Source organism: Vicia villosa, linkage group LG3 (assembly GCF_029867415.1).
Source record: "Vicia villosa cultivar HV-30 ecotype Madison, WI linkage group LG3, Vvil1.0, whole genome shotgun sequence".
NCBI classification, from domain to species: domain Eukaryota; kingdom Viridiplantae; phylum Streptophyta; class Magnoliopsida; order Fabales; family Fabaceae; genus Vicia; species Vicia villosa.
Genome location: NC_081182.1, coordinates 80,465,863 through 80,490,322, shown reverse-complemented (window position 1 = coordinate 80,490,322; position 24,460 = coordinate 80,465,863). Strand labels below are relative to the sequence as shown.

Sequence of the window (24,460 nt, the reverse complement as noted above, 5' to 3'; positions counted from 1 at the left end):
AGATGCTTATGAAGGCTAATCACAAAAATAATTTGAGTGTGTTAGTTTCTACAAAAATCGAATAATATTTAATTAGTGGAAGCATGCATTCATCAACGAACTCAATTACGAATAAATCGTAATGAATGATCAACATAACTTACAACTCAATTGAGAAAGTCCAACTCTTCTATCAAGATGACATTAGAGAGTTTCACAAATAACAAGTACAAACCCTAACACAAAATACAACGTAAGTTCCACACCTCGATTAGGTTTGTTGCCTTCTATTTAAAACAATCTTCAGGACTGGATTGGGCTTCAAAATCCCAGTAGGGCACTACTGAAAAATCTCCAATATCTTCTCCATAAAGATAGGGCTTCAAACATTAGTTTTCTAAATAATATCCATATTTAGAAACTAAGAATACATCTTGAAAACAAATCAAATATTTTATCCTTAAATTGAGCGCCACATAAGATTGCATAATATTCCTAGAATATTTTGCATCTGTAACAAACTAACAAGTTCCAAAAATTAAGTTGTACACAGACGAATGTCATATGATCGCCTACATAGGACATCTTGCTTAACATGTTGCTCCAGTTGGTAGAACATCTTGTTCAACATGTTTCTCCATAAGTTAGTTTTACCAAACATAATGCCAACCATAAAAATAGAGAATTAACAGTTTTTCATAAAATGTAATTTTAGGTATTTCACCATTTTACTATAACTTTTTTTAAATATCAAAATTTTAAAAAAATCACTTAAATTTAAAACAATTTTAAATATTTTTTGGCAAAATACCTTTTTGGTCCCGTAAGTTTACCTCAAGGTTCATTTTAGTCTCTTAACTTTAAAAATATTCATATTGGTCCCTTAACTCTTCAAAATGTTTCATTGTAGTCCATTTTGACTAATTAGCGACGGAAAAACTCAGAAATCGGTCATGAAATTCGTCGCTAGTTAGACTAAAAGAACTACAAAGAAACATTTTGAAGAGTTAAAGGACCAATATAAATATATTTTAAGTTAAGGGACCAAAATAAACCTTGAGGTAAATTTACGGGATCAACAAGTATATTTTGCCATATTTTTTCATGAAAATTATTTTTGAGATATATCTTTTTAAAAAATTATATAATTTTAACTATATTTTAATATTCAACAATATTTATTTAAGTTATTAGATATAAAAATTAGTTTTTTAATTTATACAATTACGTTTAAAAAAATGATTAATTTTATTTTTGCAAAAATTATTTTTAAAAATGTAAAAATATCTATTTTTTTTTTAAACTAAAACAAGCTGGTATAGATAAGGGAAAAGAAATTTTTTTCACAAAAGTTTACTCATTATTTTTTACATACTTTTTTATATTAAGCAATGCCATTAATGAAAATTTAAAAGGCCAATAATTAAAATATTTATATAGTTAAAAACATGGTCAATGTTCTGAATTTCAAATGATGGATATGAATCTCCCTTAAAAGAGAGGAGGGGATATGAACTTGGTCTCAAATCTATAATATATTCTTAAATTTTAAAAAAAAAATTAATTACAGAAGAAAAAATAAAACAAAATGAAATCTTAAATAAATATGTTATATAAAGAATTACCCAATTTAATAAATAATAGATTTATATTTTAGCCATCTATTTTATCTAAATTATGAAATTGATCAGTCTATATTTTGACAAATTACTTGTAAAATATGACAAATCATGTTATATAAATCTATTGTGAAATTTTATAAATAAAAAATATAAGTTAAAAAATGAATATTTTATTAATTTTCTCTAAAAAAAATTGACAGAGGATCAAAACAATATAAATTTAAAATAGAGTAATTAGTTTTGTGAATAAGTAATAATCGAATGATTAAAATTGTAATTTAGCCCACCATATATTTGATATTTATATTTAAAAAAATATTAATTTAAAATTTAAAAAATTAGAATAAATAAATATGATAGGTTGATGGTTAATATATAAAGAATAAATAAATATAATATGTTGATCGTTAAAAAGAAGACAATGTTTTAAATTATGATTATCATAAAAATATTAATTTAATTTAGAAAGTAGTTTTGTTATATCTGAATGTACAATAACTTTTAAAAAATAGAGATATTCAAATAAAAATATGGTATATGAATATATAATAAACCTATAATATATGTGATTAACTATATTTGATTTAACAACCGATACTATAACATTTTGCTTAAATTCTAATTATTGTCACTCCTACAGTGCTACCTCTCTCTTATTATAAGTATCCGTAAACTTTTTCACATATTTTAAATAAAAATGTCTATAGTTTTAAAAGATTTATTTTTTCAAAAATATCATTTATATAATAATATGTGCAATTATTAATTTGCATATTCTTAATATCAAATTAAAATATAACATAAAATATTAGGTTGCCTCGACTCGTCAGACATTTATGTTTTAGTAGAAAAAATAAATTAAATAATAGAAAAACCAAATAATTAATTTATATTTTGATTATAATTAATTTAGATACGTCAAGCAATTGAAATAATATTAGAGGTAATAAATTATTACTTTTAATTACAATTTTAACTCAGATAAAAAATATAATTCTTACTTAAAAAACTAATAAAATCGAAATAGTTATTATGTATCTTTATCAATAATTTTTGGGGTCGCACTCCTTATTATGTCTGTTATGTCCTTTTTGCGGACGCGGACATTAACGGAGTGAGCATAAATTAATATTAATTTAAAAAATATTAATTTAAAAATTAGAGAAATAATATTTTTTATTAATTATATTAATATTAGTAACTTTTTTAAAATCTAGGAGATTTAGGATTTGTTTGATTTAGTTTTTAAAATTAATTTTGTATTTTTCAAAATTGGAAAAAATTAAAAACCCTTAAACCTATGTGGTTTTAGAAACTATTTTCAATTATTTTTTATAGTTAAAAGTCAAAACACTTAAAACATTTTCTTATTTGATATTTATTTTGGAGTTAAAAGGTAGTGCACTGACAGTGTAAAATAATTTTACACTGTCATCCAATAGAAAATGATAAGTATGCCATGTCATTAAGTTTTTTTTAAATAAAAAAATAGTTTAATTAAATACATGGGTGGTGTTTGGTTGACAGTGTAAAAATATTTTACACTGTCAGTGCATCACCCCTTTTCTCTTTATTTTGTATTTGAAATTGTGGAAAAACATACAAAATTGATCATTTTATTAAAGGCGGAAATAATAACAGAGAATTTTTTTTATTAAATAACATAAAATTCTATTACAGTACTATACTACTCTGTATCAAATTATAAGAAAAAAATATTCATTTTTCTTGTTACAAATTATAAGGAAAAAACATCAATTTTATTTCATTTAATTATTTTATTCTAAAAATTCATCTTTTCTAAGATAAAATTAAATATAAATTATAATTAATTTGATGTATTTCTTATTTTATTCATAAACACAACCAATCAAATCCGTACAAGTGAATTTAATGAACTTAAGCTTATTGTACAAAAAAAAAAACGCACATAAGCTTACAATAATTTTATTTTTAATCTTTTAAAATATAGGAATGGATATTTGTAATAATTATTTTAATCCTTATTAGTGGATATTTTAAAAAATAGTTTATTAAAATTTTTATTTTATTTCTCCAAAATAGTTTTTAAAATTGAAATCATCAAAGATGTTCTGTTTTTATTTTCTTTCTAAAAATAACTGTTAAAATTAATTTTAAAAATATAGTATAAAAAGTAAAAAACCTAACTCTAGCACCGTCAAAAGTATAGAACTATAAACTCTTATCATTCAACTAAAAAATATAAAATCCAAAAAATAAAATAAAAATTAGTTCATACCAATTTAAAATGATATTAACATTAATGTTACTTTTTAGATTAATTTCAAAATATATCAATAAATATTTATTTAACATAATTTAATTGAATGCATATTTAAAAATATTAGTCTTTAATTTAACAATATATACATTAATAAAATTAAATAATAGTGTCATTTTTTTGTTTTGGAAAGTGAAATTTGTTTTGATTTGGTTTCAACATACCTTTTTTTTTTTACAAAAAATTTGTATACTTCCCTACTCTACGTGTTACATTTTTGTAAATTAATTTAAATAATTTAAAATCAATTTTAAAATTCAACCATTATTTTATTAAATTTTTTTTGGTGATATAGCAAAGTAAAATAATTTTTAATTCTTTTTAAAAGTGAGGTTATAAAGTGATTTATATTTATATAGTTTTTTTTGTAAAATTAATTTGAGAAATAACTTTAAGCATAAAAATCACTTTTAAAATTAAAAATTTTAAATTTTAAATTTGATTATTGTATGTTTAGTTTTATGTTTGAAGTATCTAACCTTCATTTTTTATCCATAACAATATATAAAGGAAAATCTATGTTTTGGTGTAGCCTATTTTCTTTCCTATTTTACCCTTTATTAATTGTAAATATTTCAAAAAAATAATTAAGGGGGTAAGTGGAAGTTGGTTAAGTAAAAGTTGGTTATCTTATTTTTAAATAAAAAATAACTTCTATCTCAACAAATTACACATGGGAACTCTTCTCGAGATGGTTTAAACTCCTTAGCTTAGGCTAAGGGACTTTCATCAGGAACAGTTAACCTAGGTATCTCTGTTGAGCTATGGCGCGAGGACGTGGGAGGCCGAAGGTACATCACCTGAAACTGAAGCTGAGATTATTGATTGCAGAAACGGTTTTGCTGCTTTCAGGATTAGAGATCCTGTAGTGGTGGTGGACACAGGTACATGATCATCTCATGGGACGTAAGGGGACTAAATAACCGAGGTAAATGCAATAAGGTTAATTCCCGCCTCAAGCTCATGAAATGGCTTCAAGAGAACATGGATATCAACCTTATCATTATGGAAGCTAGTGTATCAGACCATGCCCTGCTCTGTCTAAGAAATAATGAACCTAGAGTCCCCAATAGAACTCCCTTCAAATTTAAAAATGTTGTTTCTACTGTTGAGGGCTTCCAGGAGGAGATCAAAGCAAACTGGAATATCCAAATGAAAGGGACAATCATGTATATTGTGTGGAAAAAGCTACAGAGGATACAACCCACTATAAGGAAGATGGGTAAACCTTATAGGGGGATCACAAATCAAATTGACAGAGCCAAAGATGCCTTGCAACTTGCTCAGTCCAACCTAATCAATGATAGGATAAATATGCAGCTCATTGAGAGGGTTAAAGAATGCTCCATAGACTTGATCAATTTGAGGAACACTGAAGAAAACCTGCTTAAACAGAAATGCAAGATTGAGTGGCTGAGACTAGGTGATGATAACAATGCATATTTTCATGCATCTTTGAAATCCAAGAGGAAACAGAACTATATCAGCAACATGCGGACAGAAACTAGAAAGGAGACTTCTAAACAAAAAGAGATAAAAGAGAAAATTCAACGATTTTACACTAAACTGGCGGGTACTTCTGATTCTGATATGAGGGGCATATATGTTGAGGCTATGAGGGCAGGAAAGCAACTCACAATTGATCATAGAGAATTCTTAACTAGTCCTATCAGTGAATAGGATATTGCCAAAAATCTGAAGGGCATTGGTGATCTTTCTGCACCAGGCATAGATGGGTTTGAATCCAGATTTTTTAAAGTAACTTGGGACACCACCAAACATGATGTCATCAAAGATATCAAGGAATTTTTTGAGAAGAAGAAATTATACACAACTATCAATTGTACTTTTGCCACCTTGATACCTAAAACAAACAATGCAAACATGGTCAAAGAATTCAGGCCTATTTCCTGTTGCACTGTCATTTATAAAATCATATCTAGAATTCTCGCTGCCAGGTTGGGAGGAATTCTTAGTAGCATCACACACAAGAGCCAGGCTGCCTTCATACTTGGTTAGCATATCCATGACCACATAATACTAGCCTATGAGTTTATCAAAGGGTATGGGACCAAGAGTGGAGCTCCTAGATGCATGATGCAGATGGATCTTCAAAAAGCCTACGACACAGTGGGCTGGAATGCTTTGGAAACAATCCACAAGGAGATGAGTATGCCTCATAGATTTATAAAGTAGATCATGCTTACTATGAGAACTGTGTCCTATAGATACATGGTAAATGGGGAACCAACCAAATTGCTGATAGCTAAAAGGGGGGTGAGACAGTGGGACCCCCTCCCCCCTCTTCTTTTTGTGCTTGTAATGGAGTATATGTATAGGGTCTTGAACAAACTAAAAAACAAGCCAAACTTCAATTTTCATTCTAGATGTGAGAAGCTGCACATAATCAATATGAGCTTTGTAGATAATTTACTGCTATTTTCTATAGGTGACACTCAATCTATCCAAATGGTTATGGAAGCTTTCAGCAACTTCTCCAAATCAACAGGTTTGAAGGCCTACTCAGCTAAGTGTGTGGTGTATTTTGGAAATGTCGACCAACAAACCAGAAATGAGATACAAGTCATCACTGAGTTCAAAGAAGGCCCTATGCCATTTAGACATCTTAGCATCCCCTTAACCAGCAGGAAACTATCTATTGGGCACTGCTTACTTCTGGTGGACAAAATTGTCACAAGGATAAAATGCTAGAGCTCCCTCCTGTTAAGCTTTGCAGACAGAAAATAATTGATTAATAGTGTGCTTTTTGCAATTGCATGGTATTGGATGCAGTGCATACCACTGTCAAAAACTGTTAGAATGGTTGAAGCCATTTGTCGGACCTTCCTATGGACTGGTTGTGAGCAGATATCTAGGAAGACACCAATAGCTTGGCACAAGGTATGTGCCCCCAAAAAGAATGGTGGTCTGAACATTATAGCAATTGAAGACTGGAACAAAGCTTGCATCCTGACACTGTTGTGGAATTTAAATAACAAGGCTGATAGCCTATGGATCAAATTGATCCATAACTATTATGTGAAAAAGCTATACATTATGACTATGACCCATTGAATTAATAGTTCCTGAATTATGAAGGCAATTCTTAAATATAGAGAGGAAGTAAGGCATAAGCAAGAGTAGAACAACATTATGACATACAACAAGAAAATATTCCACCAGTGGGATTTACAAGACTCTGCGGGCAACCCAAAGTGAAGTCCCTTGGCACAACCTGTTAAGAGGTAATTTTGTCCATCCTCGTGCTTTGTTTATTCTGTGGCTGACTTGTCATAAACGTCTCGCAACCAAAAATAGACTTCAGCGTTTTGGGATGATAGACAATAGCAATTGCAACTTTTATAATGAACAAGAAACAATACACCACTTATTCTTCCAATGTTCAGGCACAAAGCATATTTGGATTGAGGTCCTTAATTGGATCCAAATAGATCACACACCAAATGGTTTGGATGATGAACTGCAATGGCTAATTACCAGGTGGAGACCAAAGAGAAGGAAGGGAGAGTTTATTAAGGGGGCAATAGCTGAAACTATCTATGAAACATGGTGCTTAAGGAATGCAGTTTGCTTTGGCAGAAGCACTAACAACCAAGCTATTGGTCTCAAAATAGTGGACAACATTGTGTATCAGACTTGGAATAAGACCAAGCTCAGAAGTTACATTGGCAATTTACTGATGCCATAGGTGTTTGCTAGGGACCTCTATTTTTTAGGAACTTGGTAAGTTGGATCCTCGGATCGCTATGATTGTAATGTTTTTGGTCAATAAATAAAGTATTTTATTCTCCCAAAAAAAATTCAATTTTTTCACTTTTTCAAACACTTAACAAATAATATCTTCTTATTTTGTATATCTGTGGAGATTAATAAAGAGCGAACAGAAGGACACGTGAGTGCCCGTCTAAACGCTAGTTTGTAATAATTATTTTAATCCTTATTAGTAAATATTTTGAAAAATAGTTTATCAAACATTTTTATTTTATATTTTATTCTTCAAAATAATTTTTAAATTGAAATCATCAAAGATGTTCTATTTTTATTTTCTTTCTAAAAATAACTGTTAAAATTATTTTTAAAAATATAGAATAGCAAGTAAAAAACCAAACTCTTGCACCGTCAAAAGTATAAAACTATAAACTCTTATCATTCAACTAAAAACTATAAAATCCAAAAAAAATCAATAAATATTTATTTAACATAATTTAACTGAATGCATATTTAAAAATATTAATCTCCTTAAGAAATTGATTAATCTAACAATATAAAATAAAGTTACTAGCTGCATGACATATCAATTTCTTTTATATATATACATCTAATAAAATTAAATATTAGTGTCATCTTTTTTGATTAGGAAAGTGAAATTTGTTTTGATTTGGCTTGAACATACCATTTTTTTTTTTACAAAAAGTTTGTATACTTACCTACTTTAAGTGTTACATTTTTTTTTTAAAATCAATTTTAGAATGTGTTTGGTTATGTAGCAAAGTAAAATAATTTTTAATTCTTGTTAAAATGAGGTTATAAAGTGATTTATATTTAAATATTTTTTTGTAAAAGTAATTTGAGAACTAAATTTAAGCATAAAAATCATATTTAAAATTAAAAATTTAATTATTGTATGTTTAATTTTATATTTGGAGTATCCAACGTTGATTTTTGATATATAGAATTGACTCAGACATATTTAATTAGTTTTGAATAAAATTGATAATTATTTTTTATAATAAATTTTTATTTAAAAATTATAATTTGTAATTTTTCTAATATAAAACATGAACTCATTTTTATCGTTGAACTCATTTTATTCAAATATAAAACCAAAGTCAGTCACACTAATTTGATTCTCACCACCTACTAAAGCCACCGTCTTCTCATCCAAATCCTACGGTGAAAACCGCAGTCAGTGATAATAAATTTTGTTAAAATCAACGGCCGAGATCTCTCATAAACCAAATATGGAAAACAGAAAGTCAAAAAGAAAAAAGAAAAAAAATTCGTTCAGAATGGAAAAGAGGAAAAAAGTGGTCCCACAAAAAACAACTTAACATAAAACCTCACAAAATGAACCTTCCCATAATCCCATCCAAATGCTCCCACTTCAGAAACTTCTGTAATTTATGATATCCATAAATACAATTATTTAATTCAAAATTAAATGTATGCATACAGAAATACAAATTCCAAGTTCCAATAAAACTACTACCAAACGCTGAATTGTGAATTCCCTCTGCTTATTTTCTCATTCACATTCATACGCTACCTTATTCTCCCTCAATTCCATTCAGGTTCATTCTCAATTCCCTTCTTTTTCTTTCTTTCCCCTTTATCTTCACATTCCTCATTTTCTTTCTCATCTTCATTCTCATTCTCATGCATTCGTTTCCCATGAAACCATCTTCATCGTTCTCTCCTTATTATCCCCTATCCGACCACTGTTCTTGTCTCTGTCGTCGTTGTTGTTGTTACTGTTACTGTTCTTGTTGTTACTGAAACTGTTTATATCCAAAACCCTAATTTCTGTTAATTTGGTATTATTTATCTGTCTCGGTTATTCATGGATGCTAGTGCGGGTTTATCTCTCGGGTTGAATGCTTCATCTTCGCCATCTCATACAGGTTCATCAACTGCTTCACTCAGTGATAGTTCCTTTTCGTTGAATTTGAATTCCAAATCGAACCAATCTCTGTCATGGCGTTTACTGCATGAGAAACAACACAATGTTGGTGTTGTGAAAAAGCAAGAGCCGGAAGAGGATGACGATGATGGAGTTGTTGATGGTGAGAAAAGTGAAACTATTGATTTTATGGGTAGGCCTGTGTGTTTGAAGAGGAAAATTGAGGGGTATTATAAGCAAGAGGAGCCGAGTTTATCGTTGAAGCGTGTCACGGTGGATTCTAAGGCTTCTGTGAGTTGGGGGAACCAGCCGCTGAGTGTGGCTGATCCTGAGATATTTATGATTATGGAGAAGGAGAAGTTGAGGCAGTTTAAAGGGATTGAGTTGATTGCTTCTGAGAATTTTGTATGCAGGGCGGTGATGGAAGCCCTTGGGAGTCATTTGACTAATAAATACTCTGAGGGGATGCCGGGGGCGAAATACTATACTGGGAATCAGTACATTGATCAGCTTGAGTTTCTGTGTTGTGAACGTGCGTTGAATGCGTTTGGTCTTGATTCGAAAAAGTGGGGTGTTAATGTTCAGCCTTATTCATGTACTTCTGCAAATTTTGCTGTTTATACTGGTCTTTTGAATCCGGGAGATAGGATTATGGGTTTGGATTCACCTTCTGGTGGACATTTGAGTCATGGGTTTTATACTCATGGTGGGAAGAAGGTTTCTGCAGCGTCTATATTTTTCGAGACTTTGTCTTATAAGGTTAATCCTTTGACGGGGTACATTGATTATGATAAGCTTGAGGACAAAGCAGCAGATTATAGACCTAAGATTCTTATCTGTGGGGGAAGTTCTTATCCTAGAGAATGGGATTATGCAAGGTTTAGGAAGATTGCTGATAAATGTGGAGCTGTTTTGATGTGTGATATGGCGCATATTAGTGGCCTTGTTGCTGCTAAGGTACTCTTTCAACTTTTGTTCTTCTAAATTATTGTGAATTTTACTTTTTTGTGAGATCAATGCAGCTTCGAATTAATACACTTCGGAGGTTAGATTAAGACATATGGTTTAGAACTTGTAAGACGTAGTTCCTTTAGTTTAACATTTGGATATAGAACAATTGAATCTGCATGACTATTGGCATGTAAGGTTTACTATAAACTTGTTTGGTGCAGTGTAAATTGGTTAGGTGATTCTAGAAAGATGCATAAATTAAGCCCAATGCATCTAATTTTAATCTGTTTTCCTGGTATATATATTTTTTTGAGAGGCAAATTTAGTTATTTGTTAGATGTCAATGAAGAGTGGGAATCAACCCTTGCCCCGTTGTGACTCCCAACTCCTATTTCCCACACCCAACCACCAAACCATCCTTTTAAGTAACCCTTGGTATTTAGGTCTTGTTTCGATAAATAACTTAACTTGCTGTTTGTAGCATACAAATATTTCATGCTAAACAGTTATGTATAAGCTATTATGTTAGTAGGTCAACCTATAACATGATAAGAACTTATGTATAATCTATTTTTTTAACAAAATATAAAATAAAATTTAATTGCTTTTGTATAAGCTATAAACTATTTTTGTTAGCTAATTTGGAGAGTTTATGAATATGTCATAAGATATTTTCATAAATTTTCAGACAGTTTCAGTCACAAGTGCATATGTTAGTAGATAAGCTCAAATAAGTCGCTTCAAAGAGTTCCATAGTATTGTTAATTGAAAAAATTCCATGTGTATGATCTCTTCTCTTGTTACAGAACCAACCATCTTGTTTTTTCTTTCTTTCTTTTATTTTTATTGCCTGTGTCAATTGTACTGTTCGTTTTTAGTTATTTGGCTCTTTATAAAGTTTTTTTTTCCCATAGCATGCCTCAATGTTCTTTCAAGTTTATTGACATTAGCTTTTACAGGAAGTTGCTTGTCCATTTGATTACTGTGATATTGTAACCTCAACTACCCACAAAAGTCTTCGAGGTCCAAGAGGAGGCATCGTCTTTTACAGAAGAGGAACAAAACCATCAAAGAAATGTTTTATTCTTAATCACAGGGATGATAATAGCACTTATGATTATGAGGAGAAGATAAACTTTGCTTTATATCCATCCTTACAAGGAGGTCCCCACAATAATCACATTGCTGCTCTTGCCATAGCTTTGAAACAAGTTGCAACCCCAGAGTATAAAGCATACATGCAGCAGGTTAAAAGAAATGCACAGGCATTAGCAACTGCGTTGTTGAAAAGAAAATGCAGATTGGTAACAGATGGGACTGACAATCATCTTTTGCTCTGGGATATAAATGCACTCGGCTTGATTGGTATGTTTCTCGATCTGCTAAAATTATAATCAAATTCGAAGTGAATATGCTGTTTTTTAGTCAAAAGTAATGAGTTATTATTTGGTGAACTGTGGTGTTGAATGATACCAATACAAAAGGGTTGTGGTTTTCCCCCATATATTATTAGTATATGCTCATTGAACTTGCACTTGTTATGCATTTTCAATATAAGTTATTAAGTTCGAATTAGTATACAACGACAACAATCGATCTTTATCTCAATTGGCTGGGTCTAATAATTAAAGATAGGGGAAAATAATTAAGATGTTAGCTTTCTCTAAATTGGCTTGTTTCATTTTGCTCTTTTCACTCTTTTCCTCTTGAGGATTATGTTCCAAAACATGAGTTTTAGCTTCATTTTTTAACAAATGTTTTTACACCATTATGCCTGCCAAAGACTTTCAAATTTTGAATAAAATGGTTGTGTAAATTTTTTATAATTTTAAATTACTTAGAAATTAGAATTAGAAGGGATTTATGATTTTGCTAGACCAGGTACTTTGTTGTTCAGGCTACCCTCTTATATTCTTGATGAGTAATAGACTGTATAAGCAGGAGTCTCCGTATGGGCTTCCTTGTAACCAGTGCTGGCCCAACCCGTTTAGAGGCCTAAAGCCACTTTTAGAGTGAGGCCTTTAAAATATATTAAATTTTTGTGTGGTTATCAAGAGATGAACCAAAAACCAAGATATGAGGCCTCTCATTTACCAACTCAACTAGGAGAATATATGTAATTAGTATGTTATTTTCTATATCTATATCTAAATTGAACTTTATGAGGCCTTTTTTTTTTTTGCCCAAAATTTTGAGGCCTAAAGCCCTAACTTGGGCTGGCTTGGCCTACTTGTAAATCATGGTTAACTTTTCTCCATGTTGCATGAAGTTCTTGCCTAAAATTGTTATGAGAAGTTTCCTGTTACAAATTCAAAGTATTTGTTTTATGCATATCTGTCACCATTTTTCTCTTTAGAAGTATGGTTTACAAGATTGGAGTTGTTCATAAAAGAGATAAGTAGGTGGCATGATGCAAGAAAAGAAGAAATAGATTTTGTGTCCCAGCCTCTGTTGTTTTAATTTTGAATAGTAAAGATGCTAATATATATTTTTGTTTTAGTTTTAAATTCAAGTTTGCATGGTGTGTTTTGTGTCTGTTACTCATGATTTCATATATTCCTTTCCCTTATAAATTTGTACTTAAAGCTGACTTGAGCATGCTCTATATATCATGTTATGTTGTTTATGCAGACAGAAACTATGAGAAAGTCTGCGAGGCGTGTCACATCACTCTTAATAAGTGTGCCATCTATGGTTCTATTTCTTCTGGAGGAGTGAGAATTGGTGAGTACCTCTCATATAATTCATCTGAAGTCAAAGTATTGCTATAGTTCCAATTTACTTTAATTTTTTGTTGATTATGTTTGCAAGTGCCGTAAATATCCGTGTTTACCATACACTAATTAGTTTATCATTTAGTTGTACATGTTTAGCTTGAGACTGTTTCATACGAACTAGTCTCTGATCCAAAATCTAAACTTAATCGATTCCATTTAAGATCAAACACACTCATATTTAGCAAACGGTAATCTCTTACTGTCTTGGAATTGATGTAAAGAATAGAAATCTGTATGATGCTCGCAGCCTGCCAACTATTGTGCTTGAGACATAGAAGGTGAGTGTATTTTTCAATTAGGATTTCCTATCTAAACCTAAGCTTTAATGCCAGTTTGTTAGAAGGAGAATGATTTTTAGGAAATTTCTGGGGGAAGTGAAGAGGGAAAGATATATGAGAAAGCTACTATTTATAATTGAGAGAATGCTATGCTTTTGTTTTTGGGCTTCAAATAATTTATTGTTTAAACAAATTACTATTGGGTCCTATGAATGCCCTTATGTTTTTTATTTTACTCAAACACATTTATTTTATTCGTATTCAGGCACTCCTGCAATGACATCACGAGGCTGTTTAGAGGAGGATTTTGACACCATAGCCGATTTTCTTCTGAGGGCAGCTCAGATTACCAGCATTATACAGAGGGAACATGGTAAATCATGCAAGGATTTTCTCAAGGGTCTTCAGAATAATAAAGATATTTTTGACCTCAGAAATCGGGTTGAGACATTTGGTTCCCAGTTTGAAATGCCAGGATTCAATATTTGATTTCAAAGTTGTAAAGCAGGCACCATCCATTCATGCGTTCCTGATATTATTAGTTTATTATGATATAGTACTTCCTAGCTTACTGTGTTTTGAATTGCTTTTCCATGGTAACTCATTAGATTTGATTTTCCGGTTATTATTTAGCGAGAGTACAAATTATTCAAGTTCTATGCAGTTTCCGTTAGTCACAACTTTGATGGTTACCCTTTTCTTTATGAAGAAACATCAGTAAAATTAAATAACAGGGTTACTGTTTAGTTCTCACATTGATGTGCAGTTTAAATTGAACATAAGATTATTTTGTAGTCATCACTGACTCTGTTTCTATGTGCTTGTTTCTGTTTATGGAGCCTAATACTTGAAGTTATCCCCACTAGCATCATACCATATTTAACCAAAGTTTATACTTTATAGTACACTTTCTTGTGATTAAGAAGCAGTTTTAATTTGTACATTTTTTTACCAGTGCTTTAATAAACGCTGGTAACAGCTGTTGAACAAGCAGCAGCAGCAGAAGCAGCAGACATTTCTTACCTACGGCATGATTCATTTTATATTACTCTTTCTTTTTTGTCTGCATGTTTGCACTTTCTGTATTATTTTATTGTTTGATTTTAAAGCCTTTACTTATACTGAACCCTCATAAGGAGGCAAGGCATGAATTTGCGGCAAGGGACAAAAAGCATGAGATACGGTTAGAATTAAGAAAGTGACCTCTGAAATTTTTGTGATATATAATTTTAAAACTCCCCAAAACCCCAAAAAGTGGAAGTTGAAGAATTTTGAAACAGAACAAAATTTGGAGTGAGAGACAGAAAGAAAGAAAGAGAGACTTGTCAGGCAAAGGGAGAGAATGTGGTGAGAGGAAGTTTTGATGATCAATGATCATCCTAGTTTCCTATTGCTTTCAAATTGAACCATATCAGACAAAAGCTTTGCCAAGAGCAAAAGAAAAACTGCCTTTGGAGTTAAAGCAGCTCAGGAATCTCAGATGCAACAGTTCAAAGCATCCCTTTCCATTATTCTTTCTGAACTAAAACTAGAATGAATGATTAGTCATTTTCTTTGCCAAAAAACCATCAACCTCTTTCAAGTTTCAAATCCAAAAGAGAGAGGAAAAAAACAATCAATCACTGCCATAGAGAAAAAAAAAGAATTTTTAATTCCACCCATATGACACTATTCTGCCATCAGTGCTTGCCTTCTTATGTCTAAGATCATGTGCCTTTTTTAACTTCCACTTTTTTAGTTACTATACTTTTTTACTTTTGTCCTTTTCTTCACCAGCTGTAATTAGTTGGAAGAATGAAAAGAATCGAAGTTTCCTAAAGAATTTGTATTAACTTTAGTGCAATAAGATAAAACTAATTTAAGACTCATTGATGGCATAATTTTTTTAGTGTTTTTCAACTAAGGTAAGTGTGAAAAACAAAACAAAAGATCACAATAGATTAAAAAAAAAAAAAGGTTAAGAAAAGGTACAACAACCCCATCAATACTCTCTCTAATGTCTAACTTTTTTTTCTCCTTCTTCAATACTTCAAACTTTTTCTTGATTCATCTATGGCTACAAAAATCCAAAAGCTTCTTCCTTCCTTCAACAATCTCATCAAAGAAATCATCAAGTTGAGCCACAAGATTATCAGCACCAGATCTAAGAACACCAAAAGCCCCTCTCAAACTCTCCACTCTCTCTCTAACACCATCTTCATTCTCCCACTCCACAACACCACCACCACCACCTCTCCTCTCTATCTCCCCCCTAAGATCCTCCATAACAACCTTCGATCTTCTAAACTCATGCAACAACATCCCTGGCCCACCATTCATTCTCCCCATCTCCGCCGCCACTCTCTGCTGCAGCCTCGCCGTTGAGATCATAAAAGCCGATCCGAGAAAAAGACAACCTTCGTACTCATATTCCTCGTACCCTCCGAAAACCAAATCCGATGATTCCGGCCAACAGTAAACCAAACCGTATAACAGAATCATTAATAACAACGAACTCACGTTTCTCATTGCGTATAACACTCCTCTGAAACCGTTGAAACCGTTCAGCTTCGATTCAATTGAAACTCTCTCGTCAAAACGCAATGATAGCGGTTGAATCCTTGTTTCCATCAACGCTCGATTCTCTTCTTCCAACCCAACTGCTTCTCTTCTACAAACTGATATCGCTCTTACAATCTGCATCATCAAAAATTCAAACAAAAAAAAATCAAATCACAAAAACAAAAAAAAAAAGCTCTTTTTTTTTTTTTACATTTTGTTCATGTTAACATGCAAAAATTGGATAGAGAATTTGACAAAAGATTGAATTTTTTTTATCTGGGTATGAATGAAACCTGGCGAGAGATTTGAGGGGTGATGTGAATATGAGAATCGAGAGTCGAAGTGATGTTAGAAGAAGCAGAGTAATAGTTTTCGATGCCCGAAATGCCAGACTTGAGAACATGGCAAGCTTCCCAAAGCTTGGAGCTTTCATCCATGTATTCATCAAGCCATTTGTCACCAACAGGAAGATGAAGTTTTTGAACCAAAAGGGTCAATTGGGTATGCAAAGATCGAAGTAGAGAAAGAGTTCTTTGAAGGAATTGAATAGACATGAAATTGTTGGCTAAGAAAACTCGTTCTAGATCGTCAATTCCTCTGTTTAGAAAAGAGTAGAAGCCATTGACTGAGTTTGTGGAGGAAGGATCCATTTGGAGAAAAGTTGAAGGAGTGGGAGAGTTGGGAAGAGGGAGAGGATATTTAAATTGAGAGAGAGTGGAAGAGGCATAAGGGGAAAAGTGAAAGGAATTGGAAGAATGGAATATCTTAGAAGCTCAGGTTTCTAAGGTTGAAAAGGATTGTTGGGGGCAATGATGGGTGTTTCCTATAGAGGGGAAAGGATGATTGGTAATATGCCATTTTCATTGTTTAATGGACACAAACATGATAGGTAAAAAATATATATTAAAAGTGGTTTGAAAAATATTATTAAGAAAAATTGTATAAATGAAAAGAAGAAAAAAACTAGGGAAGATGGTTGAACTTTTCGTTTCTTTTTCATAATTAAGAGTCGATTTAAGAATTTTTCTTGAAGAAAACTCTGAGAGTGAAAAAAAGATTATGATTTGCCACAACCAACAAATCGATGTAGTCACGCTATAATAGTTGAAAATAGTTCAATTTTAATTTAATCTTAATATTTTTAAATTACATCATGAACTGTAAACATGTATTGTTGTGAACTACTGAATCGAGATTTTGAATCGTTAACAATATCTCGATTGCGTGGTTGCAAAATATTATTGACGGGAGTCTGTAGTAGCAAAATGTGAAAAAACAATAGACAAAATAAATTTGAATAAAAATGAGACAATAAAAACAAGATCATTATTTGCTACAATTAACAAATCGATCGGTCATATTATCATATATTGTATATTTAAAGCAGTTTAATTTAGATTTAATCTCAATATTTTTAAACTATAGTGTAAATTATAAATATGTATTGTTTTAAACTAATGAATCGAGATTTCAAACAGTTAACAACATCTCGACTGTGTGACTGTGAAAAATTATTAACCGGGAGATTTTAGATGGTTAACAACATGTGACTGACTGTGTGAATGTGAAAAATTATTGACCGAAATTCATAATAACAATGGAATGTGAAAAAACAATATCATGACACATAACCATTTTTAAAGTATATACTAATTTTCTTTAGGTGTGTCAACCTTCAAACAATGATTTCTCCATATTCATTCCATTTATTTGTATTATTGGTATACTATTATATATTAGTACTATGCTAAGGAAAAGAAACCGAAGAAGAGAGCGCATGTTAGTGAGATTTTGTAATTTTATTATATGTTATTTATAAATTGGAAAATTATTAAGTATAAGGTTGAGATTTTGCTAGGTACAAAGTTTGACTGAGTTGTTTTGAGAATTCTTTGGCTTCTTTTCCCCTCAATTTCTTCCTCGAGCTCCTTAAATTGCCATCAAATCTTCAAACTCTATTCTATTGAAATTTGAATTTTTGTTTTTCCTAGATATATATTGTCCAATTCAATTGATATTATTTTTTACAAAAAGGAGAAAATGGAATGATGATGCTACTTGTTCTTATGTGTTTTCGTAATCTTCTCCAATACATAAATCAGTCTTTTGAGGCCATATATGCTCTTTTTACCACTTTTATTAATAAGTATCATCAACTTTGTTTTGGGACCAAGAACTGAAAAAAAGATGATGCTTCCACATATCCCTTTACCACTCTTTATTCCCCTTGTTTTGCATATTATTTAATTCCAAACACTAACTTCTAACTAGTATAATCCAAATCCAAAGTATCATTAAAATTGCATATTGTTCATTATCTAAGCCATTAACAAAATTAAATATTCATTCATTTTCTTAAACTTAGTATCTGATCGTCCCATTAACTCACTCAGTTGATAATTATACAAAAATATCATATATAAGAATCTAAGTTCGATCAACGATTTTTTCATTATTCACTTTTAAAAACTGAATTTTAAATATTGTATATTATCTTTCGACTAATCTAAAAAAACTAATCTGATCGTCAACTAAGCAAAAATGACTGCAAAAATATTAATAGAAAAAAAAATTAAATTTTTTTAGCTACATAGCTTCATGATTGTCCAGTATTGCAACTGGGTCCCATAATATGTGTATCAAGTTTTAATTGAATTGATTGAGTTTACTATTGAGTCACTAATTGAAAAGAAGGACACAAAGTGTTTCTTTCCCTTTATTTTATTAACAAAAGTATATATTGCATTTTATGCGATTCTTTTTTTCTACTTTTTTCTTATATATGCTCAAATTACTATTTATGTGGATGACTTATTTAATTTTAAATATATATTGGTTGGGAGAAGAAGGGAATGGGGGACCATTACTATGAAGAAATCTAAATTATGCATTGGGTTATGTAACATGTTATTAAATTTGGTTGAAACGAGTGCTCGTGGGTTTTTGAAGAATGGGACATGTTAGAAGTATGTTGGTCTTGAAAGATTTAATTTTTGGAAAAGTAAATAATAAATATTGAATTGGTCATAGGTAAAGAAGAGATTGCACGATAACATTATATGGGTGGGTACCCCCTCACAACTAAGGAAGCTTACTACAAGATGATGTCATAGGGTGGCCATTGTGTTTCATATCTACTACTATTACTACCTCATTTCAAAAAGAAACCATGTTACTTTTGGATCAAAAGAGAAAAAGAAACCATGGTTAGTTTTATACACAGATTAATACCCTAATGTGTTTTCAAAATAATTTATTATCATATTTGACATTGTATAATCAATATTTTAAAAATCGGCTCAACTATAAACTTGGCAAGGTCACGAGGTCAGCCGTTTATAAAGAGTTATTGATTGAATCACATGAGTGACTTAGATAAAATTTGATAAATCATTTATATAATTAAGTTTAGATAACAAAATTATATATATATATATATATATATATATATATATATATATATATATATATATATATATATATATATATATATATATATATATATATATATATATATATATATATATATATATAAACTCATGTTGAATGAGATTATATGATCTTTAAAAACCTTCTAAAATAACCATGACACTTAACAAATATATATACAAAAAATCATAGATTGAATCAATTTTTTTTAATGTTGTTTTGACTTAAAATAAAAAGTAAATATTAATCTCTCAGATTTACACAAACCTTCAATTCATCAATTTTTCTTTTAATTTTATCAATTCACACTAATTTGATTACATAATCAAATAAATAACCAATTCAGATTAATGATCTCTTATCTTCAAGTCCAAAGTGGTTTTAAAACACTTTGTATAGTATCAATGGTATTGATTACATGTTGTCCAACTCGTATTACTTATATTATATGAATACATGATCGAGACACGATGTAATATTTATTAGTTACATGTCTAGAATAATAATCATCAGTATTAATAATTGGTATTAGATACATCAATGTCAATATCTGAAAGTGAACCAAATTAAAATTTTACAACAATACAATCAGAACGACTGATACATCAATAATCAGGCAATATCTTCAACACATTAGAAAGAGGCTTCATCAAGTCTTCAGCCAAGTCCATAACTACGAGTCCAATCCAATTAACACAACAACATGAGATGAGATACTAATATCAATGGGTTCGTGATCTAAACCACGAGCCTCTCACTACCCTTCTACCGAGGCAAGGTCTACTTGAAAATTCCACCAGGGTACCTCACACCCATCCCCCACGAGTGAGTACCGACTAAACGCCTTACATTTATTATTGAGGCCATTTATTTAGTCTCACATGCTTTATTTGCGTTTGAAATAATATACTTATGCCATCACGATTCACTACCTATAACATGATAATCACATATCCAAGCCGATAGATATGTTGTAATATTACATAAACCCCGACTTGGGTGTTTATGCATTGTGAACCATTAATACTCTGTAAAATCAAACAAAGTGTCAACAATTGTATAACTCTTATATAACTCACACGATCATGACCCCTCATGGCCCTCCCATAAGCATAACATCTTGATCTAGTCTATCTTACTACCACCCAGATGAGCTAAGTTTTGCATAATCCCCTACATCTTAAAATGAGTCGGGAGTGTAACCACACCCTGTAGCTCGTAGGTCATGGATTGCACAAGTAGTATTCAATTGTCAATTGTGATGTACAGATCATTGACCGTACTACTCTATCTCTTGAGAACTTCAATCTCGTGCTTCACATGCATGGAGTATGAATCATACTTAATAACTAGGATTGTCACAAATCCTAGAAATGACTAACATGATATCTCATGTATCTTGTGCCCTATAAAGATGTTGTGGTAGTGCATAAGTATGGTAATACTCAAACATGATTCCAACTTCGAGACCGTGTTATCCAAGTGAACCACCCAACATTATGCATCGTGTCGTCCGCCCATCATCTATAGGCACAACATCAGTTATCTCGATAGGTCTTTTTAAGATTGTCACCCCATGAACCCTTCCAGTCACACTCCTTGTGGATATAATAAAAACATACGGGTGCCAAGTGCCAAGGGTTACTATCATGTGACAATAGCTAAATGGGGCATTATATCTCGTAGGATGATTGTTGGACATGAGACTCCAAACACAAGAGAGAGGGTGAATTGTTTGGAATTGAAAATCCATTTTCAAAACAAACTATTTTACAAAAACCAAGTATAAAAATCTTTTGTAAAACATAAAAAATAAGAAAACAAAATTGCAACGAACATAAATGGTTGGAAATTAAATAATTAAGAGATAAGAGAAAGGCACCATAATTATAGATGTTCGATCTTAATGAAGTAACATACTCTTTTCCCCAAGAATTCTTTATTAAGAGTATCCACTATCTTGAGCGCTTTTAACAAGATATGCCAATGAACCTCCTTATATAAGGATTAAAGTTTTTCAGTGGCTAACTTCCCAACCAAGACAGAGTTTTAAGTACGAAGACTTCCACAACCAAATAATGGCTTTTTAACATCAATCTAAGCTCATGAATTAGGTGAGAGCTTTTCACAAATGACTAAGCTCATGAACCGACTAAGAGTTTTAATAACAAAGACCTCTCAAACCAAATAGAGGTTTTACTTGGTTTACCTCAACAACCAGAAGAGATCTTTTCACTTTGTTTTAACATATTACATGTAACTATTTATTTACCCTTGTAATAGTTAGGGTTCTCATTCCTAAAAATTTCCCATATCAGCTCACGATGCGCCTAGGTGAACAAAGATGAAGACGACTTCGATTGCAGACAAATACGAAATGGATGGTTACAGTTGCAAATGAAGACGAAGTCGACAACATTGAAGCTTCAAACGCATGAGGTAAGTTACTTCGACCCTTCTTCTCTTCCAATATGTGAATTATAAATCATTTTGGTATGACATTAAACTGTAAATCATTTTGGTACGATATTGAACTTTAAACATTTCTCTGAACCTTTATTCATAGGACATACAACATTTTAATGTTAGTTTTCACCACGGGGTGAATTTATTATGGTCAAGCAAAATGAGATTGTTTACAAAAGGGGTGTTGATACAAATATTTTTGGGAAACACATTGAGAACTGGACAATGGGAAACATTCACAAGTTGGTGAATAGGTGGGGGTATAAAGAAATAACTTATAGGTTGTGGATTAAAATTTTGGAAATAGATGAAGATTTATTTCAGATAAGAAAGAATGATGATGCATACGATTTTGGTGCATATGCTTGTGCAAATCAAATTGATGGAGATATCTTTATGGAACATGATGTTGAGAATATAGAACTTAGAGTCAGGGTTCCTAAGTGTGTTAATGAGGTGACATATGTGGAAGGAATAGAAGATGAGGTGGTTGGAGGGTTATATGATAGTGAAGATGATAAAGTTACTGCTCTTGTAGATGGATTTGATGTAACTGTACCTATAAATGAAGGGGAGATAGTTGTTGGACTGTTTGGTAGGCCCAACAAGAAAATTGAAGAAGATGATATTATAGTGATAAATTGGACAACTCAGACCCAGATGAATCTGCTGATAATGAAAGACCCAAGTTTGACAGGTTTAGGAAAGAGCAGCTTAATAAGGACTAGAAGTTTAAGTGGGGTATGGAATTTAAGTCCCTTGTTAATTTTAGAGAGGAAATTCATTAGTGGTCAGTGTTAAATGGTAGGGAAACTACCTTTGTGAAATATGAGAGTTATAGGGTAAGGGTAGAATGCAAGGCTAAATGTGGTTTTTTAGTCCTATGTTCTAAAGTGGGCCACAAGAACATATATGCTATGAAAATATTGGTGGATACCCACACATGTGCTAGGATTTTGAATAATAGATCTGCAAGCTAAAAGTGGGTGGCCAAGGCTATAATCAAGAAAATGAAAACATCTGAAACAATTAGAATCCGAGATATTATGCCAGATATCAAACAAAATTTTCTGTAGGTATCTGTGTTGCTAGAGCACGGAGAGCAAAGTTGACAGCAAAGAAAATTATTGAAGGTGATGCTGATAAGTAGTATGTAGATCTATGGAGGTATGTTGCTAAGTTAACAAGAGTTAATTTTGGGAGTACTATGATGATCAATATTGAAAGGCCATTGCTATCGATACAACCAAGGTTTGGCTCATTTTACTTTTGTTTTGATGGTTATAAAAAGGGTTTCATAAATGGATGTAGACCATTTGTTGGGGTTGATGTTTGTCACCTGAAGACCAAATATGGTGAACAACTACAAATTGATGTGGACAGGGATCCCAATGATTCATATTTCCCTTTGGCATTTAGTGTTGTTGCTACTGAAACAAAGGAGAGTTGGATATAGTTTCTAAAATTATTGATGAACGATATTGGACATGAAATAAGATATGTATTTATCTCAGATCAATAAAAGGTATGGCATGAACATCATGTTTTTCATTCATATCATCATCTATAAATGTTGGTTCTACAATTTGTAATGCCTATGTTAAATTTTGATTTAGGGATTAGTAGCTGCATAGGTTGTGTCTGAGACACTTGTATGAAAATTTCAAGAAAAAGTTTGATAGCGGAACTCTTATAAAGGATTTGATGATAGGAGCTGCTAAAGCCACTTACTATCAAGGTTGGGTCCAAAAGATGAATCAACTAGTGTTCAACCAACTGATGTTAATCATGTGCCTGCATCTGTTCAAACTAATCTTGCAGATGTGTAGGCCACTGCAGATAACCACATGATGCAGGTCAGACTAGATCATATGTGGTACACGCAAGTCAGATTGGTTTAAGTCAGGCACATGCAAAAAAAAGGGATTTTTTTCATGAAGATGAGAAAAAGGCAGAGTGAAAGAATTAAGTTGAGGTGGTTTCAAAAGCCAATTGTAGGCCAAGGTTCAACTAGTAACCAACCAATAACATTGGAAAAACCTGAAGAAAAAACAAGTACACATGGACATGATTCTAAGCTTGGGGTTTTAACTAGATCATTAAACTCTTGGAAGAAGAAGAAATGACAGCTTATGTAATAATGATGCACATTATGTGCCAGTACTTTTAATGCTGTGCTTGTAGTATGTTTTACTTTTGTTTAAATTGTGCTTGTAATGTTGACACAAGTGTGCCATCTAGTTATGCTTGTACTGTTGACAAATCAAGTGACATTTTATTATTCTTGTAATTTTGCACTTTATTTGCCATTTTTTATCAAACTTATGCACTATATGTGCTATTTGGTATTGAATTATGCAGTATGCCATTTTGTATCTCAATTGTGCACGATACCAATTATGTAAATAATTTTTATACAAACTATAATATCAGAAAAATTTCTCTCAAGCCCAACTTTTCCATGAGATATAATA

At 31.4% G+C, this 24,460-nt stretch overlaps 3 protein-coding genes across 3 annotated transcripts; 2 read left to right on the top strand and 1 right to left on the bottom strand.

Annotated features, from left to right (window-relative positions):
* Window positions 1-5,787: 5,787 nt before the first annotated feature.
* LOC131658401 (uncharacterized) lies at window positions 5,788-7,047 on the top strand. Its single transcript, XM_058927698.1, has 4 exons — window positions 5,788-5,917; window positions 6,353-6,582; window positions 6,697-6,804; window positions 7,003-7,047. The coding sequence occupies exons 1-4, from the start codon at window positions 5,788-5,790 to the stop codon at window positions 7,045-7,047; spliced, it is 513 nt and encodes a 170-aa protein (XP_058783681.1).
* Window positions 7,048-9,083: 2,036 nt separating this feature from the next.
* LOC131662029 (serine hydroxymethyltransferase 7-like) lies at window positions 9,084-14,281 on the top strand. The gene is made up of 4 exons (XM_058931708.1): window positions 9,084-10,501; window positions 11,455-11,860; window positions 13,127-13,219; window positions 13,816-14,281. Exons 1-4 carry the CDS (start codon window positions 9,485-9,487, stop codon window positions 14,037-14,039), a joined length of 1,740 nt encoding a protein of 579 aa, XP_058787691.1. The 5' UTR covers window positions 9,084-9,484; the 3' UTR covers window positions 14,040-14,281.
* Window positions 14,282-15,398: 1,117 nt separating this feature from the next.
* Window positions 15,399-16,923, bottom strand: LOC131662031 (uncharacterized). Its single transcript, XM_058931709.1, has 2 exons — window positions 16,385-16,923; window positions 15,399-16,226 (listed from the first exon to the last, which is right to left on the bottom strand). Exons 1-2 carry the CDS (start codon window positions 16,739-16,741, stop codon window positions 15,597-15,599), a joined length of 987 nt encoding a protein of 328 aa, XP_058787692.1. The 5' UTR covers window positions 16,742-16,923; the 3' UTR covers window positions 15,399-15,596.
* Between the last annotated feature and the right edge of the window lie 7,537 nt (window positions 16,924-24,460).

Bases quoted from the DNA above. Each gene is read 5' to 3' on its own strand.
- LOC131662029 (XM_058931708.1), top strand. From the start codon at position 9,485: ATGGATGCTAGTGCGGGTTTATCTCTCGGGTTGAATGCTTCATCTTCG. The intron at 11,861-13,126 runs GTATGTTTCTCG...TTGTTTATGCAG, and splicing joins AAATGCACTCGGCTTGATTG to ACAGAAACTATGAGAAAGTC. The intron at 13,220-13,815 runs GTGAGTACCTCT...ATTCGTATTCAG, and splicing joins TTCTGGAGGAGTGAGAATTG to GCACTCCTGCAATGACATCA.
- LOC131662031 (XM_058931709.1), bottom strand. From the start codon at position 16,741: ATGGATCCTTCCTCCACAAACTCAGTCAATGGCTTCTACTCTTTTCTA. The intron at 16,227-16,384 runs GTTTCATTCATA...TTGATGATGCAG, and splicing joins CCCCTCAAATCTCTCGCCAG to ATTGTAAGAGCGATATCAGT.
- LOC131658401 (XM_058927698.1), top strand. From the start codon at position 5,788: ATGGTCAAAGAATTCAGGCCTATTTCCTGTTGCACTGTCATTTATAAA. The intron at 6,583-6,696 runs GTGGACAAAATT...TATTGGATGCAG, and splicing joins TTGGGCACTGCTTACTTCTG to TGCATACCACTGTCAAAAAC. The intron at 6,805-7,002 runs GTATGTGCCCCC...TGAATTATGAAG, and splicing joins CACCAATAGCTTGGCACAAG to GCAATTCTTAAATATAGAGA.